This window comes from Castor canadensis, chromosome 2 (assembly GCF_047511655.1).
Source record: "Castor canadensis chromosome 2, mCasCan1.hap1v2, whole genome shotgun sequence".
NCBI classification, from domain to species: Eukaryota; Metazoa; Chordata; class Mammalia; order Rodentia; family Castoridae; genus Castor; species Castor canadensis.
The window spans coordinates 207569-228614 of NC_133387.1; the positions used below are offsets into that span (position 1 = coordinate 207569).

Here is a 21046-nt window from a genome sequence, read left to right on the forward strand (position 1 = left end):
TTAATATCTCTCCTCCCTGAGTACTGTACCTGTTATAGTTGATGACTTTGATACAATGTTGATTAATTGGTTCCATTAGGGCTCCCTCATAGTACCCTATATTGGCTGGGTTTGGACAAATGTGCAATGACAGAATTCACCATTACTGCATTGTGCAGTGTCTTTTCACTGCCCTGGAAGTCCTCCATGCTGTGCTATCCCCACCAGTCCCTGGCGACAGCTGCTCTTCTGTCACCACAGTTTCACCTTTTCCAGAAGGTCATGGAGCTAGGATCAGGCAGACCAGATCATCAGCTCCTTCCAAAGAGAAAATTTAAAACTGTAGAGCAGCTACTTCCTGCCATGGGAGCTTCCTTGTGTGCGATGGTGCTGTGGTTCCCTTCTGTCCCAGCCTGCAACCTAAGAACCCTGTCCTTAAGCTCACCACTGACCTCTCTGGCCCTGCTTCTCTGTAATGGGAATACTGCAGTAATTTCAGTCTGCTTCCTTTGTATGGTTGTTGGGAGAAGTGGGCGAATTAATTTACATTACATTTTGTAAACTGCAAAACACTCCTCCATCATTCTGATGATTGCCAGTCTCTTAAGCAGATGGCTTGTGGTAGAACAGGGGTCCTTCGAAGATATTTCGCCAGTGCATTTGACTTGATTGCACTACTGCACTGTGTGCAACAGTGGGCTTAGCGCTAAATCCTGGGAAGGACACTTATTTCAGGAAAGGGCTGTGGTGGACTGCGGTGTCAAGCAAATAAACAAAATCTTAGAATTTCCCACAAAACAGTATGGTTCCTGATGGTCTGAAACATTTGTGAAGCCAGAGGAAGCTCCAGCCTTCAGCTCTTTAAGGCAAGAGTGTGTATCTCCATGCCCCCAGGATAGAGAGGTCGTCAGGGCCTCCAATGCCACTAGACCTGCAGCTCCCTTTCCCTCCTGCTCCTGTCACAAAGCCAACATATGGCAAAGGCCTCTGGACAGGACAATGTACTCCAGGGACTGCCCCCCCGCCCCAGTGGCGACAGTGTCTGCATTTTCTGCAGCATGAAACAGTGCTGTCAGGGACTCCGGGGGCACTGACCAGGCTCCATGATGTAATGCCAGTCCCCAGTGGAGACCCAGAAAAGCGTTGTGCCGCTCTTGTGGGGTGGGAGGGGAAGCCAAGGAAGCAAGCTGTTACTAGGGTGAAATGTGGTCTCAGGCCCCTGCAATCTCTGTCCCCCCACCCCACCAGCATTAATCCCACACATCCCAGCCACCTGTCCTCAATCCCTGCCTTCCTTTACCAAGTGCCCCTGAGGTTTCTGCAATGCTCTGCCTTGCTTGGGCCTCTACCCTTCGGTCTCATTTCCTCTCCTATCATTGAGTGACTGCAGAATTCAGTCAGAAGAATGGGTTGTTCTAAAGACAGACAGACAGTTGATGGACGCTGAGTACCAATGAGGTTTTTCTTCTGTACTGCAGCACCCTGTGTATAGTGTGTTGGCTGGTGGACAAGACTGAAAGACCTGGAAGAAATATGTAGCTTCCCAGATAGGTGAGCACATGACACAGGGAAAGGAGAGGATCCAAGTCTGGAGTTTACTGAAGAGAAAGGTGAGAAGACAGAGCCAGACTTCCCCTGCACAGGACAGCAACACTGGCAGCCAGTCAGGAACTCCTGTGTCCAACCAGGTGGTTTTCTGCTTGTTCGCTCAGGGACACAATGCAGGCATTTCACAAACCACAATTCCTGTGCTATTCTTTCTTAAAACATTGGTTGTTACCTACTAAATTGACAGCATAGACTACAAATGGGGTGTGAATAGGGTGGTAATGCAGCAGTCAACCACCCTGAACTTTCGGGGGAGAAATAAGGAGCTGTTGATAATTCTCCAGGGGTTTGGAAAATACTGACATAGCCCGTCCATCCTTGGAAGGACACCCTCTGCACTATTGCCCCAGGGAAGATGTATTTGTGGAGAGGTAGAGTTGAAAGGGCTTAATGGTCCCTGCCCTTCACCCTGGCTTTAGAGATGAATGGATCTGCCCAGTCCAGTCAGGCATACAGCTGGCCATCTCCAGGGCACCCTTCACCTCTCCAGAAGGGACCTGGAGTCAGGCATGAAGTTCACCTGCCTTCCACTGAGATGTGAGCCACAGGGACTATGCTGAAGGGTTCCAACCCTCAGCCCTGCCATGTCCCACCAGCTACTCAGGGAGCACAAATGGATGCACTCCTCAGCCATGGTGATTTTGTGATACTGACCACATATTTTAAAGTGAAATTAAACAAATGTGAATTTCTTAGCCTTGATGTGTGACACATGTCCATCTGAGAGCATTTCACCTGGTCAAGCCATGCCATGGCTGAGCTTGTGCCCAAGATTGTGACCATGGCATTGGCTTTCTGCAGGGCCAGAGGAGCCAGAGCCACTTGTCCCCCTTGCCACATCAGGTGTCTGGGACCGGGCTAATCCTGCTGAGTGAGCTGGACAAGCAATAAGGAGAGTGGTTCTGGCTCATCCTTTAGTTCACCATGGCTGCTTGTTTAGTAGTTACTCATCTCAACCCCAGACCACTGGGCCACTAGAGCCCCCCTTGGCTCTGCTGCCCTCCCAGGCCACAGTTGTGCCTGCAGAAATCATCAGCCTGCAGAGCCCGAAGCTTAAACCATTGGAAGGACTTCTCTTAAAGAGTACAGCAGTGAAAACAAAGTTAAAAATGTTCACCAAAGTGAACATTTAGGGTGAAAAATGAAATCACAGGCCACAGAAGTGTAAGACCTTCCTCCCCTCTGAGATCTCGTTAGGAATTTGCTGGGTTTCACTGAAAATGTTCCCTGATCGCTGACCTCCCAGCTCAGGTCCCAGCAGCCAGAACCCTGTGTCTTAACCTCCAAAACTTCATAGAAATCCCTTGCTGACAGGGAAACTGAGGCTTGAGTGTTCAGCTGGGTCAGGGCTCCAGCCTGGACTGTCTTCTGCAAGATCACAGCAGGCTGCTCTGTTCCAGATGGTATCTGTGGCCAGAATTCATGTCTTAGGTTGCCTCACACTGCTCACACTGCTCAGGAATAAGAAATCCATTAAATCAATTCACAGGAGAAAACACGAGCCAGTGAATCCATCTGGTTCCCCTGGGTGGCCATGTCTGCCAGCTGAGTGGGTTTTTGGTCATAATCCCTTGTCTTGGGCTGGCAGGATTGCATAATTTATAGGTCATTGACTTGAATCTCCTGCATGCTGGACTCTCCATGTCTCCCTGGCATCCATTGCTGAACCATGAGTGGACGTCTTCAGAGGCAGATCCTCAGCCTGCTGGCCTTACAACCCTGATTAGTCTCAGGAAAATGGGGAGACATTGGGAGGCAGATCTGACAGGCATGTCAGCACTTGGAATGCATTCAGTAAGACCTGTGGTACTCTGAGTGGGGACAGCCAGTGCACCAGAGGAGTGGAGGTCCCAGCCACACACTGATGCACAGCCATTCTGACTCCAGTGAGTTTCCACTTTTCTTCTAGCACAACCCCAGACAAAACCCTTAAGGTCTTCTCCTGTAGGTTCCTGGCTGAGTGTTTAGAAAAAACAGTCATTAGGAAAAAGGGTGTGGTTGCGGTCACCATTCCCACATCATAGAGAGGATCTAGGCCCATGGCCACCCTCCTCTGCAGGCCAGGCTGTTCTTCATGACTGCTGAGAACCTTGACTCTCCCCTAGGTCAGGCAGAGAAGTCCATGCCCATCTTGTGTCTGATGAAGATCACATAGCATATGAGAAGCTCAGAAACCTGCCAAGCTCTGCACCTGTCACCAGGGACCTATGTGTCCAGAGCCGCACTCAGAGCTCAAATCCCCTAGCAGGACCTGGTGATGGGAGACACACCTGGGCCCTCTTTGAAGAAGGAACCCTGATAACTGCTGAGGCAGAAGAAGAGAGGCTGAGAAGGAGAAAACCTGAACTCACAGGGATTCCTGAGGAGGCCAAAGCAGTGGAAAGGTAGCCCACATTTCAAACCCATCTGTCACGTGAACCACTTTCAACTTCATTGCCCAAGTTACAGCAAAGACATAGGGGCTTGTCAAGAAGTAGATGGCCACACACCCTGGAGGGTGTAGGAGGATTGACTGGTTGCACAGAGCAGTGTACTACCACTTTGACAGGAGGAGGAGCCTGGAGACACCAGCTTCCTGACTTGGTGGGGTTTGCTGACCTAAGTGTACAGCACATGGGGGTGGTCCTAATATTTCTGTTTTGTGACATTTGGCACAATTGTGTCAAGAAGTGGATTGGGGAGTGTAGGAGGGTCAGAACTCAGGGACCATATGCTACAGAGAAAGCCACTAGCCCATTAGGTATCCAACCTGCTGAATGTGAGCTACCCAGAAACACATAGGTAGACGTCAAGAAGGCCTGGCTGGGCATGAGGTCTGGAGGTTCCGGGGAGGTCAGGAGTGCTGATCTAAAAGTCACAGCCCTGCGACCTTGAAAACCTCCAGAATGACTGAGATCCTGCAGGGAGAGTGTGAGAGGAAAAGAGAAGAGGCCTCTCTGCCTGCCCATCTGTCTTCCCACCTTTCATCTGCCTGCCTGTCTGTCTGCCTGTGCATCTACCTGTTTGTCTGTCTGCCTACCTACCTCTCCATCTGTCTGCCTGCCTGTCCATCTGTCTGTTTTCCTATCTTTCTGTCTGTCCACTTGTCAGTTTGCCTATTTGCCTATCTACCTCTCCATCTGTCTGTCTGCCTGTTCATCTGCCTGCCTGCCTGCCTGCCTGCCTATGTTTTTAGCATACCCTTTTCATGCCTTAGAAATCAAAGGAAATTGGTGAACACATTGGGTAACTAAGATGCTTCAGAGTGCCTTCCTATTCCACAGAAACTTACTTACACGTGATATATGTATCAAAAAGCAGCATGCACTGATTGCTTTTGATTTTCCAGACACTGTGTGAGTACACTGTTGTCACATGTGTTTATACTTGTTTAGCTAGCAGATAGTCTATGTGATCATCTCATGTGAGTCTTACTAAAGTGTTTATACATTCTTGTTGTAATTGTAAGACTCCACAGTGGAGAAGGTCCTTCCAACAGGGTTCAAGTGCAGTCTTTAGTTTTGGGGTGGTTTTTTTTTTGATGTTTTACAATAAGCTAAGTCCCCAAGTTCTAACGTTTGGGTCACACTGCTTTCTTTTGTAAAACCTCTTAGATCTGGTGGAACTATCTTTGAACGTTGCATTAGTGCCTCACAGTGTTGAGCGTGCTGTGTTCACTTAAATGGGATAAACTCGAAGTGTCGTTTCAGGAGACAGTGTTCCGGGAGCTCCCATCCAAATTGGGCCTCAGATGATGCCAGCAATTGGAGACTTAATAAAGGTGTTTCTATGGAAACAAAAGAAAAACAAAGATCAACAGTTGGAACAAATTACAACTCAATTCCTTGTCCAAAGAACAGCCAGCCAAGATTTCTGGCTTTGAGCTGCACCATCTTAGATGGTGGGGGTAAAGGGGACTGGTTGCAGCTGGCATGTCTGGGGCGATGTCACTAGGTATTCCTGGGAGCTCACACTTTACCATACACACAGGTGTGATGGCCATTAACACACAAGTGGTGATGGTGATTTCTCTGAAGTATATGTCTACCTTTTTAGCTTCAATTCACAGGCCTTGAGAGCAAGGCCAAAGTCTCTGACAGCCACACAGCACTTTTCAACTAAAACAACTTTTCTCTCTGTAGTAACCACAGTAAGACTAATGTGTCTGCAGGGTAAGTGCAGTCTCCCTAAACTTGGATGATCAATTATGGAACTGGAGCAAGAAGAGTGATTTGCCCATCCTCAAACATGACCTTCCAGTCCCAGTTTCCATAATACCCAAGGGGCTTCTTGGCTCCATGAAGTCCACCACAGCTCTTTAAAACGATTAACAAGGAATCTCAGATTGGACATTTAAAAGCCTCTCTGGGCCAAGGGCCCACCAGCTGCGTCCTGTTGCAGGAGAAGAGATCCTGTTGGAAACCGTGACTTCCTACATTCCATAAAACATAGTATGCACAATAAGAGCTTCTGAATCCTGAAGGGGTTGGGTAGGGAGAAATGGATAACTGATTCATTTTTGTTGACAAAGGCATACTTTACTGAATTGCTACAAGTTACACATAGCTTACATAGAAAGAGAGAACAGGTTCTTTTGGAAAACAAAACATCAAAGAACCAGCAAAGTTTCAAGCAAAACGTCATAGAAATTACGGCCATCCTCATGGGTTCATTCAGTCCCATGAAATCAGGTCTTGTTTCACTGGACCTCAGATTGACAGTGTCCTTAGTGTCTGGAACTCTCTCCCAGTCTGAGGTCATGACCTTGAAGCAATCAGAAAGCTATATGTGTCAGGGTCTCTTTCTCTCCCCTTCTCTCCCTCTTTCCATCTTCCCTCCCTCCAGCTTTCTGTATGTACTGATTAACCATCACACCAGTGTTCAGTACACCGTCACACCTATGCATGCAGTTTTCACCGTGACACAGGACATATTTACTGACAGACCCAAGTTTCTTCAGTCCTCTGTCCAAAAGTAGATAAACTTATCTTTAGCAATCAACAGACCAGTATTCTATCTTCTTTGGATTTACATCAACTAATCCACTTGCTTGACATTTTTTTTGCTGAAAATTTTTGTAGCATAAAGATAATTTAACAATAAAAGTTGTATGTCTGCATTATATGTGAGCTTGGCAACTCTGAGGATATATCTTTTTTTAAACTAAATAACAATATTCTTATTTAGCAAAGATTACCCAAATCATGGGAACAAGAAAAATGTCAGGATTCCTGTTTTTCTAAGAGTTTTAGGAATACTTAACTTATATAGGTGCTTATTTTTCTTTAAGACAAATAGATCTCTTTTACAGAGAAATTTTAGCAGATCCATCCAGAGGTTAAAATATCTCACATACATAACTTCAGAGACATACAAACAGATGGAAACAGATCTCATAGCTTTTGTTTTGAAATGTTAGCCCTGTGTCAGTATACTCCCTATTCAAAACTCAATCATTTATAAAGAATAGCTGGATCTAAACAGCATTTCTGGCAGATGAAATACAGTAGGGTCTTCTGCTTGGGTGGCTAATACACTTGTACCATGGACTTTTCATTTGTGCATTGTAGGGAGTCCCACAGAGGCATTTTGTCTCTAGAAGCTCTCCTGGATCTGTCTCAGGACCCTCTTTGGAGCCTGCCACACAGGGCACTCTGTGATGTAGGCTGAAGGTTTCCTTTTTCAAATTCTACCCATTTTCCTAAAAAGGCTCAAGACCACAGTGTACTGTGTACCAGGCAAGATCCATCTTTGCCTAAATTCCCTAAGAATCCTAACTAACAGGGGTCCTGTTTTTCAACAGCTGATCCAAACACAGAGAACCGGACACTTTTCCCCCCTCTGGACAGGACAGGGCCACCCACACCAAGAGGAGTCAACATGGCAGGGGCTGGAGCGTGAGCTCTGTGAGCTCTGCTGACAGCTTCAGTGGTAAATGGGCCCCTGCGAGTTTGCTGAGCTGTCTGGGGCCATTGGCTCACCAACAAAGGGGAGTCCTAGCCCCAGTTTAACTGTTAGTTAACAGAGGTCATGGGGGTGGTCCCAAACTCTCCATAAGGATCTGCAGAGTCCTCATGTAGAAGTCAGGCTAATGAGAAATAAGCAGTTTGTTGGTGTGGCCGGGATTGTACTGGAGCCTGGCTTACTCCAAAAGCTGAGCTACACAAAGCAGCTGAAGAACATTTCTGTTGAGTTAGTTTTCATAGCCATACAGAAGCTCCCATTGCATTACCTGCCTTTCCAGGTATCTCAGGCATAGTGGGCACCACAAACGTTTATACAATAGAGAGGTTACAGGCTGCCATCTTGCCTGCATGTCTTCGGCTCTCTTTCTGTTATTACAGAACACAAGTACTTGTACAATTTTAGTGATAAGAATGACATTGGAGGGTATTATCTTGGTCCAGGTTGCTGTAAAAAATACCACAGCCCGGGAGGCTTATGAACACAGGTTCATTCCCCACAGTTCCGGAGGCTAGAACTGAGTTCCAGGTGCTACCTCACTGGGTCCTCCATGATGAGGGGTAGGGATCTCTCTACATCTCTTTTATGAATGCATGGATTCCTTGAGACCTGGCCACCTCCCAAGGCCATGCCCCCTAACACCACCCTAGGATTAGGAATTTATAAGTGAATTTGGAGCACAGAAATCCAGACTACAGCACTCACCATAAAATTTCATTAATTTCAATTATCACCAACTTACGAACAAAAAATATTATCTTAGTGTTGCCTTTGGCTAACTACTAATGGTGCTAGAAGGTTTTCTATGCTTATTATTCATTCAATTCTTGTTTGGTTGGCCAGTTTTTCTGTGGGAAGGTTTTCCTTCCTGTGTGCTCACAGCCTTCATCCACTGAGAATGTTACCTCTCTCTGATACACTTTCCCCATGTCGACCTTCGAAGTTTGTTTAAGATATATTTGGTAGTGCAAGTAAAATCCATTTGCCTTTTATGGATTCTTCCTTTGCTTTTATAGTTTGACCTTCTGTACTCTAAAAGCAGATACCTGGCCACCTGTGTTTTTCCTCTTACGAGTTTTTTACATTAACTCTGTAGTATACTTGGAATGTGTTTGTAGTGACTGGCAAATAAGGAGTAACTTTTCTCCCTGTCACATCCACTCACTGCCCTCTCCCACCCTATGGAACCCACCTGGTCTTCGAGGGCCGCCCCCAACCCACAGCTCAATCTGACCTGCTACAGCCTACCCCACTCCCACCCCTAGATTTTTGTGCTGTCTTAGTGTTTATTCCACCAAGTGAACCTCAAAATGTCTATCCCCCAACTGCCCAAGAACCCTGAAACTCACTGGTATTATTTTGACTCTTACCCTCAATGAAGGAAGAATAGCCAAGTCTCTTCATGGAAAAACATGTTCTGTCCCAGTGACCTGCCTCAGCCTCTCACTCTGGGGCTAGAATATTTTTAAGCTTATTCTTAGGCATCTTGTCATGCATGCAAATATTTTGAATGAGACCTGATTATGGCTTTTTTATTTCTGATTTTTACTTGGTTTTCCGGGTGGGCACCTGCCCATCCACAAGCAGCAGTTTTGTTTCTTCATGCCCGATGTGTGAAGAGTTCTTGTTCTTCATGTTTCATGGGATAAAATTTGAAACATTTTCCCTAGAAGCAGGTATACACATTCCTGACTTTGACGGAGAAATTCCCCGGGGAGGCTCTGCGTTCAGAGTGATCCGCTCTGCATACATGGCCTGTGGGTGTCTTTTCCTAAAGAAAATGCTATGGTTTTCCTTAAAGGATCAAATGCCACACTACCCGAAAGACTGTGCTCGCTGCCGCAGGCTCCCCGCACCCCGCGGTACTGACTGTGCCTGAGCACAGAGCCTGAGAGAGAGAGAAGAGGGTGCCTGGACCTCTCCTGAGATGACTCATCTTCCCTGCCACGTGGTGTGACATGGGCTGACCGTCATCATGTGTCATCTTTGCATGCTGTGAAAACTTGCCTATGGAGATATGTGTGTCTGTTGCTTCGTTTTTATAAGCACACATCTAACTTGATTTTATTGCATCCCAGATATGTTATTTGAGACTTTTTCTCCTTTATTATAGGTGAAATTAGCCTTCATGTTTTGTGTTTTGTGTGTGCTTTAGGGGGCTTACTGTCTGCTTTTGACATTGGACTGTGCTGGTTTCATGACTACAATCTCACGCACTTCCCTTTCCTGTTCTCATGTCCCTGGAGCGGCTTGTTCCTCAGGAGAGTGAGGGAACCCACCTGCAGAAGCAGCCAGTTCAGTGACCCTTTTACAGATTGCTTCACAACTTCTAAAAACTCCTACTTGTTCATATTTGGGGCTTTTCTTTAAACCTGTCCTGCACTGTTCACAGCCCAGAATATTACCCATTTCTTTGAAGTTTGGACTTTGTTAGCATAGTTACCCATGCACTTTTTTTAATTAAAATGTGTGAATTTGTTCAAACCACTTTAGGCATTAATTTCCTGTTATTTTTCTTGTCTTAGTATTTCATAAACATATCTACTATATTCACATATTCCAAAAACACTGCCTTGCAGCCTTTTTTTGAATTCAAAAGCTTTCTAGTTCCTTCAACTCAGTGAGCACCTGTGAGCATCTTGATGTACCAGCCCTGCAAGGGCATTTGGATGCTCTGTGCACATAGAACCTGTCCTCAGGGAAGGAGCCCAACTTCAGCCTCCCCGTCTGTGTTTTTGTCACTGCATTTCCTTCTTCTTGCTTTATTTGGCTTCCTTCATTGTCTCTCTGGCTCTTTAGTGTAATGCTTTACCTCCCTGTATACAAACAAAGCCATTTACAGCTGTCACCATGCTGCTGCGTATAGTCTGGACAGTTTGGGGGTGTTACTGTTTGTTTTTCACATAAATTTGCTGCTTTTTAGTTCTTTTTGAGTTTATTTAGGAACTGAGTTGGTTGCTTATTAGTTTTTCTGCTGTCCCCTGCTTTACAATCGTACATCATATTCCACAAGCTTCAGACTCAGGGCTCTATCTCCTTGGTTACTTGTTGGTATTCTCTGTACACATGTTTTCTTGCAATTATTCACTTATCCCACAGATATTTAATGGCTCCTGCATTGGTCTAGGAGTGTTCCTGGCTCCTCTGGCTGTTTTATGTATTGTGAATTCCAATTTAGCAGGAGACAGGATCTTCTCAGGGTCTGAGTTGGAAGAGAAAATTCTGTCTCTCTTCTTGTGAAGTTTTTCTCCTCTCTGAGGTTTGCTCCCTGCTGGTACATCCCTGTTGGCAAGGATAGGCCTGGTCAGGGCTGGTGAGTGGTCTGAGTGGCAGAGCTGCTGAGAGTCTCAAGGAATAAAGGGTGGTGTGCCAGGGAGACCTCGGAGCCCAGCCCTTTCCCAGAAGGCCCCGAGAGACCACACTGTTTGAGGGCTGAGGGTTAGGACTGACCTTACCCTCAAGAAGAAGGAGGCTGAGGTAGGAGGTAGAACTAGGGCAATGCTGGAATATGTTGCATAGGCCTCTGTCCTGTGTGCAGCCCCTGATCAGCTTCTGGACCCTCTCGTGACCACAATTTAGCCCTGCCTTGAAGATCCTCGGCTGGGTTCTCAGCATAGGTTCTTGGTGCAGGGATTGGAAGGGTCTGTGACCTGGAAAACCCAAAACACAAACACTATGTCCTCCTGCAGAGATCTCTGGCTGCTTGTGATTTGCCTCATTCTCATGAAAGTTAACTACAGGAGAGATCCCTTGTCCACTAAAAGTGTGCAGAAAATGACACAAGGCTCATGTTGCTGTGTGGCATTGGCCTGACCCAAATACTGTGAGGAGTTCTGTGTCTGTTCCTGACAGGCCTTCCTAACTCTGCCCTAGGTCTCTAACTCACTTGAGAAACACTCTGCTTCCCCAAGGCCTGATAAAGCCAGGTTTATAAGTGACCAAATTAAGCCTTCTGAACAGATTGAAACTATGGATGTTTAAATTCTAAGCCTGCTTCAGGCAACTAGTATCATTTAAAATGTGTACTTTCCTATTCTCTAGTGAATGTGGAAACTCAAATTTCAACTCTTGCCTACTTCAGGGTCCACTCCAGTGCTGTCCCGAACATAGGCCCAGAACAAGGTGCTTGCACTGCAGACACAGCTGCTGAGGCTTGATCAGGTACCACTGTACCTCCTGCGGCACCTCACACCATGTATGGATCAAATCAAGGACCTGCAGTGTCTTAAAAGAATTGATTTGAGCAACAGTGATACAGACACGCCCAGCAAGAAATGAAACCCTGTGTAAGAGGTTGGGAGTAAAAGACCTCTCACCCCACTCATGGACAGCCAGGACATCCCCTGACCCCTCCCAGGCAAGACATCCCCCTTCCCTCCCTCCATATGCTATGGCCCTGCCAGAGCTTTGTCACGCACAATGTTGTCACATGTCCTGATCCACATCCAGTTGTTCTGAGAATGAAGTTCAAGAGCTGAGAACATAGACTCAGGCAGAGGCCTGGCGGAGTCGCTCTTCCCGGCTGGAGCGCCACGTATCAGCCAGAAATCCACCGTTTCTGGCAGCTGGGGGCAAGGGGAGAAGCACAGGCTGGGGCCGGGGGGGTTGCCACTTTGGAAACATCAGCATTTCCCTGACAGATTTTGATCAGGTCGGTCCCTTTAAGGAAAAACACAGAAAAAGAGAATGTCTGCATTTTCACAGGGCCTAGGTTATACCCTCACCTCTGTGGATGTGGCATACTGAGCTGTTTAACAGAGGAGGGACAATGACACACCACATGTCAGGTGCCAAAAGTGCTTTGTGCATTCCAAACACCATCCTTTTGAGTTCTTGACTTGTGAGCCTGGCACTGACCACTTCTCCACCGAGGTGGGCTCCAATGATTCCTCACCAGGCCTGGTGAGAGGAGCCTCTGCCAGAGGGGCCTCCACACCTGGGGACCTGCTGTCCCCATGCTCAGCTTCACAAGAAGCCACTGCTCAGTGACATCAGTGGAACATTCACTTCTTTGTGGTGTTACGGTCACAGAATCATCTCTAACCCTTCTTGGACTTAGGCAGGCTTGAGACCTACAGAAAGAACTTCAGGCCTTCAAATGTGTCTTCCCAAAGTCAGGGCGGGAATCAGCTTCTGAATCGCAGCTGCTGGCCATGGCCTTTCCTCCCCATTTCCTGCTGGGTTGCTCTTTCTAGTAGAAAATCATGCACTTTTAGAACCCTCTGATGATCAGAGACATTGTCCACACCTGGGATGTAAATACCCTTGCTGAACTGGACACTGCCATTTTGGGAGGGCAATGAAGGATGGGGCTGGGGTCATGAGCCAAGGGTCTACAGTGTCTGGATGGCATCCCTGGCCCCTCACACCACAACCTAGGTCATCAGAAGCCAGTGTGTCTGAGCAAGACTCACTCTGTGCAGGGGAGGGGTTTGTAGCCCGGCATGGCCATGGCTGTGGTCATGTCTGTTTGGCTTTGTCTACACCCTACTCCCAGAGGCTCTGGGCTGAGAATGAACCTGGAACCACAGAAAGCAGAGGCAGGAACCTTCATGTGGGGGAGGGGACTGCTTGGTTCTTTGGAGTGGAGAGGTGACAACACATGAGCTCTGGTTAACAACCCAACAATGGCTTAGCACTCATCAGCAATGATTGCCTGTTTCTGGGTGGCCAGTGCTAACAGAGCTTTCTGACAGAATAGAATGCTCTTCATCTGCTAGTCCAGGGTGGAGTCCACTAGGGCTTGGAGCCCTGAAATGTGACCAGTGTAATGCAGTCAAATGCTATTTAACTTTCAACAATTTAATGTATATACTCATACAACAAGAGGCATGTTGGAAAGCACATGTTTCTCACCATGGGGGTCATGGGTGACCACTGAAGTTTAACATAACAAGCAAACAAGTTCCTTCAATCATCATTCTGATGTCTCTGTTTTCCAGATGGGCATGTGTTTTCACCATGATTGCCTGAGTGGGCAGGGGTTATACAGCCAATTTGACTTTCTCATGAAGCATTAACCTGTGCAATCTTTCCAGAGTATTGACCCCAGGCTGGGACTTACCAGTGAGGCAAAAGTTCTCCCTGGAGCTCATTCTTGTAGTTGGGCTTGGGGAAGGTGCAGGATGGGTATAGCATAGGTAGATGGGCCTGGTCCATGGCACTGCCCAGTGGCACTGACCACACCTGTGGCATCTGGAGCCTGTGAGATGTAGCAGGATGGAGGCCATGTGGAAAAGCCACTCCTGGTCATGCTTCGTCTCAGGCCACTGGGCCATGATCGCTGTACTGATCATCCTGCTGCTTTACAGGAGTCCGGACCTCATGATGCTGTTCTCCCGTCTTCTTCCTTCCCTGGTTGAATGTGATGAGCTGGTCTTGGTATAGGGACCCTAGGGCCTCAAGTGCTCTTCAGGGGCAGTGTGTTGTAACAAGAAAGCCGAGTGGACTGAAAGCACCAGAGGACCCTGGTGTCCAGGGCCAGGGATGCCAAGCAGACTACGGAGTGAGTGGCCCTGTGGGGAATGGCCACAGGGGCTTTGGGCAGAAGAGAAAGCTTCTGAAGTGGGCTGAGCAGAGATGGCTGGTGGTCTTCTCTTTCTCCTCTGTTCCTGTGTCTTCTAATTAGTGTTAAGTTTTTATTTTGTTTCATTTTGCTGTGCTGGGGATTGAACCAGGGTCTTGTGCATGCTAGGCAAGTGCTCTATCCCTGAACTACATCCCTGCCCTTTAGTGTGAAGTTACTCCTGGTTAATCTGAGGTTCTTTCTATGTCGCTTTCAGTTCATCAAAAATTTATTACATGCACGATTGTGGAAAGCTGTCAATTTCTGCACACACATGTGACACATGTAAGAATAAACCTGTGAAAGGGGTAACGAAGGTACTAGAAAGGTCTGGGCAGGATTGTGAGATCTCAGAAAGCTACACAGCCTTCACCCGCACATCTACCTGCTATCTGTGGGCAGAGGAGGGAGCTCAGATAGCACCCTGGCCCACCCGCCCCGTCCTCTGCACAGCCAGGCAAGCAGGGACCTGGAGCGACTGCTGCAGTTAGAGAGGTGTGAGGGAACCGGGCACCAAGAGCTCCATTGACAATACTTGTTCAGAGGTTGAACTCTGAGGTTGAGGCTCTGGACAATGGAGAGCAGGAACACCCAGAGAAATGACTCTCTCCCCACTCTCTGATTCCTCTCTGCAGGATTGGGGTATCAGTATAACAACATCTTCTCCAGGCAGGAGGGACTTCTGCAGAGTCTGACATCCTGTTCTCTAACTTCCTGTGCCCTGGTTTGTCCTCTACCCCAACCAATCACACACAGATCTTCCTACCTCACTTCCGGGGGCAGATGGTGACAGAAGAATCTCCATTGGCTACAATGTCAGGGGCTGAATGAAAGTTGCTTTCCTCAGAGTGAAAGGAAAGGCCCTCTTGCTGTCCTGGGGTAAGATCACCTTCACCAGCCCCCAAACCCTACTGCTGATGGTGCTGGTGCAGGAAGGGCAGGGAGGCTGTGCCTCCAACACAGCCAACATGGGGAGCCCCAGACACCTTGTTCTGGTATGTCCTCATCTTGGTGGCCCCACCTCCACTCCTGCTGTAGATCCACCTGAAACCCAGCTCCAAGCACAAGGGATTTAACACCAACCTGCCAAGTCAGGATGCAAACTCTGGTAGCATTTGTTTCCATTGTGCTGAAATCCCACTGAGAATGAACCTGAATTCTGCCACTCAGAACCACTTATTCTACTCCCCTCTTGTGTCTGTTTCTCAGCCTGGCCCTGTCCTCGGAGAACACACTTCTGAAGGTTCAGCTCAGCCAGGAGTTCTGACTGTAACTTACACCCTGTGAACTGTGGGCCTCTGCCCCACAGCAGGCCTCTACCAGCCTCTGTCCTCTCTGCAGGGACTCCTGTCTGCTTATTGGAGATCCAGCCTTGGTACCATGAGCTTGTTGCTTCTCCATTCCAGTGCCACATCAAGAGTATTATTCCCTGTTATTCAGTTTCTTAGTAAATAAACACCCAGGCTCATGTCTACAATTCTATCTGCTTGCTGACAACTCCCAACGAACCTTAGGTCCAGGCCTCTCCCTGAACTCTGCCCTGCAGATGCTGGGTCCTCCCCAGGCCCTAGGGCATCTCACAGGCACTGTGTTGGAATGAGCTACTGTCCTTCCTGCCCCTCCCCATCTCAGTCTAGGAGACTTGTGGTCCAATTTCTCTGCCAAAGCCTTTGGAGACCACTCTGGCTCTATTTTCCTCCTCTCATCCCATGCCTAAAAACTTGGAAAATCCTATCGGTCCTGTCTTCACATTATATCTGATAGAATCTGACCACCCTCATCCCGTGTTTCAGTCTGGGCATAACATTCCACTGAAACATGCACTCACCACAAAAAGATCCCCACAGCTCTTCTTCCCCACACACGCTCCCACCATAGCACTATGAGATGACATCACTCCTACAGCTTCCACTTCTCACAACCTGCACATCTGAATGACCCACCCCCTCCCAGCCATTCCTCTCTGCCATAGGGCCTTTGAACTGGCCATTCCTTCTGCCAGGCCATTTCCCCTCTCTCCAGAGACCAATCTAACCACACTGGCCACAATTGTTACTCAGCTCTGCCAGCTACAAGCAATGTGGACTGAGTTCTACTTTCTGGGGGTTGGTTTTGATCCCCTCCTGCCCAATGTAGGACCCTCTAAGGCTGTGATTCTTGTCTAACTGCTCCACTGGTGTCCCTACCCCCAGCAGACTCTCAGAGAGAAAGTGCTTATAAAAGAAGGAATGGGCCTGGTGGCTGTACACAACCCACAACTGATTGTCAGACACTTAAGCTGCTCCATTCTGTGATGAATGATACGTCTTTTGGTTCTCCTTTTGCATTGTTCCCACAAGCCGAGTTGCTGATGAATTTGCAGGGCTTCTGGTGCACCTCTATGAGGTCTGAGACCCTGGGCTTAGGCAGCTTAGCTGAAATGCCCTACCGACATCAGTGTTTGCTTGATGGAGGAAATGGGCACTGGTATTGAAATGACTTTCCTTGTTGCCTCCTGGGTGTGAGGTGCAGCAGAGCTCCATTCTGAGCTCTTGAAGTCCTGGGAAGAGGCCCTACCTCCCACACCAGCCCTATTGACCCAGCAGTCCTATAAGCCAGGGTCAGGGCAAGGTGAGCACTTCCCTCCAGAGTCTCTGACTGTCCACCGCACTCCTCACCCAGCCTTTCTGTTTCTGTTTCAGGAGCCCCATGTGAGTTCTACATCCCCACACCAGCAGGGCAGATTGGTGATGTGTTTCCAGTTAGCTGCCATGAAAGGCCATGCAGTGCCATGTTGAGATCTTCACATGGGACAGGGTCCCTTCCCCCACTAACAGAGCCCCAGGGCTCTGCCTTCTAAAGCCCAGACCTGGATGGGCAGATGGGGCATTCCAGACCTCCTGGCCTAGTCTGTGGGAGACCAGGAAGCCATACTTGTACCATGTCCCCCAGAGAGTTCTGCCATGCTGACCCCCATGAGCCAAACACCAGGCCAAGGAGATGAGAGTTGAGGGGCATCTTCCACAGAGAAGAGGCAGTCTGGAGTGAGCAAAAGCAGGAGGCAAGACCATATGTGTCTGAGGGTCCTATAGGCCCTGCACTATGCCATGAGCCCCACAGACAAGGGACGCCTGTCTCATCTCGGTATGTATGGAGGTGCAGGGCAGCATCCACTCCTGGGGTTCCCCACTTCTGGGGCACTTATGAGTCCAGCTGTGTGTTGGGCACCAGGCCCTCCAGGACAGTTAACCAACAGTCGTTGAATTGACGGTTATGTCATGTGAACCAACACCTGAACACAGGAGTGGTGAGGTGTGGCTGGTAGGACTAGACTGAGTTTGGATTCATCATAGGAGGTGGCCTGGTAGTGAGAACTTGTGTTGGAGACTTGAGCATACACACATCTGGGGACACAGGAAGCTGTAGCAGAGGTCATCCAGGTCCTGCACGTAGGCCCCCACAAGGCACCTTGAGAAAGCAGGGTGGCAGAAGGAAAGGTAAGCCCAGATTCTGTCCCCTGATGAAAAACAAAACAACCGAGAACAAGGCGGTGAAGACTGCAGTGAGCTGGCTTGGAGCCCAGCAGCAAGCATCTAGCTGGCCACTTCAGGGGGCCAAGTCCAGAAGCTGCTATGAGGTGACAGTGTGTGCCAGGATGTGCTGGGAAGCCCATGGGGCATAAAAATTGCCAAAGAGGCATATGATGTGTAGAATGGCATAAGGCCAAATAAAATCAAGAGTAGATTTATGTGTGCAAGACCAAAGAGAATTCAGAGAAGGGAACCTGACCAAACTACAGGGCAGAGAAGAGGAGGAGGGGAGGGGAGGGGAGGATTAGAGGGGGGATGAGAGGAGAAAGAATGAAGAAGGGTGAGGATAAGGAGAGTGCAGAAGATGAGGGGAGGGGAGAATGAAGTGAAGGGAGATGAGAATAAGGTGAGAGAAAAAAGAGGTGGCAAAGAGAAGAGAGAATGAGGTGATGGTAAGGAGAGGGCAGGGGAGGAGAGAGGATGAGGTAAAGAGGGGAGGATGAGGGGAGGGGAGAGGAGGAGAAGGGAGGAAATAGGGGAGGGGAAGAGTGAGAATGAGGTGAAAAGAGGGGAGGAAAAGATGGGGGGATGAGGAATAGTTTGGGAGACAAAGAGTGGGTAAGGGAGGATGGTGTAGGGAGCAAGGTGAGGGAGGATGGTGTCATGAAGTGTCCTAGGGATGGAGCAGGGCTATCATGACCCCCTGCTCTCCTGTGGTCTGCCTTCCTGGTGGGGCTCTGGTACCCAGACTAAATGGTGTTATGTGTTTGATACATGACTAGGTTGTTACATTATTACTAAGAACAGAACTAATAAACAAAATCATAGCCTGCTTTAAACTTTTACTCTAAAATAGCCATGAGGTATGTAGCATTTATACATATTTTAGGACTTCTTGGCAAAAATCAAATTCATCCCACAGATCATGTGACTATTTCCTCATTTTCTCATAGGAATTCGTTTCACCAAGAAGTGTGGAGCTGACATGATTTCTGGGTATCTTGCACTCAGCTTCAGGATGTCCCAAGATTTGTCTGCTCTGCTCCCAAGGGACCCATCCCCCCCCATAGGGTCCCTGCTGTCCAGAACCCCCTCACCCCACACTGTGGTCTGTGACAGTGGCTGTCACCCGTCACTCTATCCCTGATATTTCCTTGGAGGTTACGAGTATGGAACCATGACACCTGCTTCATCAATAAGTGCTAGAAGAGAGCAATTCTGAGCTGCTGCAGCTCTGCCCTGACTCAAAAGGAGAGGAGAGGCCCTCTGAGTCCCTGGCCTTAAGCCTCTGAGACCCCCACGTCCTTCCTGTGTACTCAGAGTTGGGCACACTCTGACTGCTCCTCCTTGCCCTGGGGAAGAGCTCACTCCATCTGCTTTTGTTTGGTCCTGATGGGGCCAGATCTGGTTCCCTCAGACAGGTTTCTTTAGGAAAACCCTCCAGTCACTCAGTGAATTGTGAGGAAAAAGTGGGTGTTCAAAGGGTGAAGATCCTTCCTGGTTGGAGACAGAGGTGGAATTACAAAGTGACCCCTGACTGCGGTCTTCCAGAAAGGGCTCTCACAATGACCCATTGTCCCATGAGGGCCACCAACAGCTCACAGAAGCATTTTCCTTTCTTCATAGATCACGTTTTATATTCTGGTGAAGGCCATTTACACCCTGGGCTACAGTGTCTCTTTGATGTCTCTGGCAACCGGAAGCATAATCCTCTGCCTGTTCAGGTAAGGCACAGAAGTGAGAAATTCTGCAAAGATAGGAAAGCAACAGTGCACAGGCCTTCTGGCACCTGCAGAGGCCCCTCTGTGTGCCAAGTTGTAGGGCTTCTCTTCACCCTGGGCCTCAGAGCCTGAGCTTCTGCCACCTCCATCTGTCAGAAGCTGTGCCAGTGCCACTTCCCTGGAGAGCTGGGGGGAATCGATTCTAATATCCATACTATAATAGCCTTCTCCATCGTTCCAGAAATTTGCCCAGGAAACAGACTTCTTTTTAGTCATCAAATGTTTATGCTCCATCAGCAAAGAAAGATCAAGTAACCAAGTTCTTGTTTGACTTATAAAGGAATAAGCTTATTTCTTAGATCAAGTCCCAAAGTGTAGTATATATGGGACCTCGTTCTAAATGGGAGTTGTCCTCTGGGATGATAGCTATGTTTCAAAGATGTGACAGATGGCTCACAGGCTGGGTGGTCTCTGGGTCCTTGACTCAGCCATTTGAGGATAATCAGCTGTGTCACTGTGAGTAGTTTTCACATTCTCTGTATTGCTGTGTCGTGTTCCACTCAGGGACCACAATACAAGGTATTCTTCTTCCACTCCACTGTTGATGGATATGGACGGAACTGTTGCTAGTGTTCTAATTCATTGCCTGATGCATGTTTATATGTGTGCACACTTAGGTTTATTTTTCTGTTTACTTTGTATTATGTTCACTGGTTATAGGCTATGAATAGACTTAGCCTTTCTAAACATGCAAGTAATTTCCAAAATGACTACACACCAGAAAGTTTAACACTGCTACTCCCTGTCCTTGCTACCACTTGGTATTGTCAGTTTCTAATGTTTCAGCTATCTAGTAGCTGTGTTATTATACACACAGAATTGTGGTTTTAGCTTGAATTTCCCTGGTGGATAATGAGTCACTTTTACATTTGATTAGTTCATTCTCTCTCCTTCTCTCCCTCTCCTTGTCTCTCCCCCTCCCCCTAGAGTAGAAGTCTTTCGTTAGATATGTTATTACAGACATCATCTCAAGCTTTGTGAGTTGATTGTACACTCTTTTAATGAGGTCTTGATGAGCAAAAGTTCTTACTTTCAATGGGACCCATTTTTCCTGTGTCATGCTTCTTGAGTTCTATCAAGAAATCTTTGCTGTCATCTTTATTTTCATCCAGAAATTTCACTAGTTTAACCTTTCATGTTTATGTTTATGTATGTCCATGATTTGCTGTGTGTGGTGTGAGGCAAGGGTTGAGACTCACCTGGTTTCCAGTGTGTGTCCCACTTGTCCAGGCACCTTGGGAGATGCCTTCCTTTCTTCCTTTACCCCTGACCTGCAACGTCTTTGTCATAGGGCAGGTAACAATACCCACCATGTGAGGCGACTCTTGGCTCTGTGCCATCTGCCTCTGTCTCTCTCTGTCTCTAACTACTGTAACTGTTCTACCTTTATTCAGCCTTTATTTCTGAGTCTGCCCTTCTTTATTCATTTGGACCTGTTTAGCCATTTGGACTCACATGTGAATGTTTTAAAAGCAGCTTGTCCATGGCCATTAAGAGATCCTGCTGGGATGATCTTGAACCTGTAGGTCATTTTGGACAGACAGGGTGTCTGTTATCTTAAACCAGCCAAACTGTGACCATAGTAGGTCCTTCCCTTTGTTTCAGTTTTCCTTAACTTCTTCCAATGTTTTGATTTTCTGAAAAGCCTTATACATATTTTT

General features: G+C 47.8%; 1 protein-coding gene across 4 annotated transcripts in view; it reads left to right on the forward strand.

The window, feature by feature from the left end:
- Positions 1–21046, forward strand: part of Vipr2 (vasoactive intestinal peptide receptor 2) — a 73864-nt gene that overhangs the window by 27393 nt on the left and 25425 nt on the right. For all 4 annotated transcript variants that reach the window (XM_074059753.1, XM_074059761.1, XM_074059765.1 and 1 more), the window contains exon 5: positions 19231–19328. In XM_074059753.1, coding sequence (XP_073915854.1) covers positions 19231–19328 — 98 coding nt within the window. The remainder of the gene's footprint in view (positions 1–19230; positions 19329–21046) is intronic.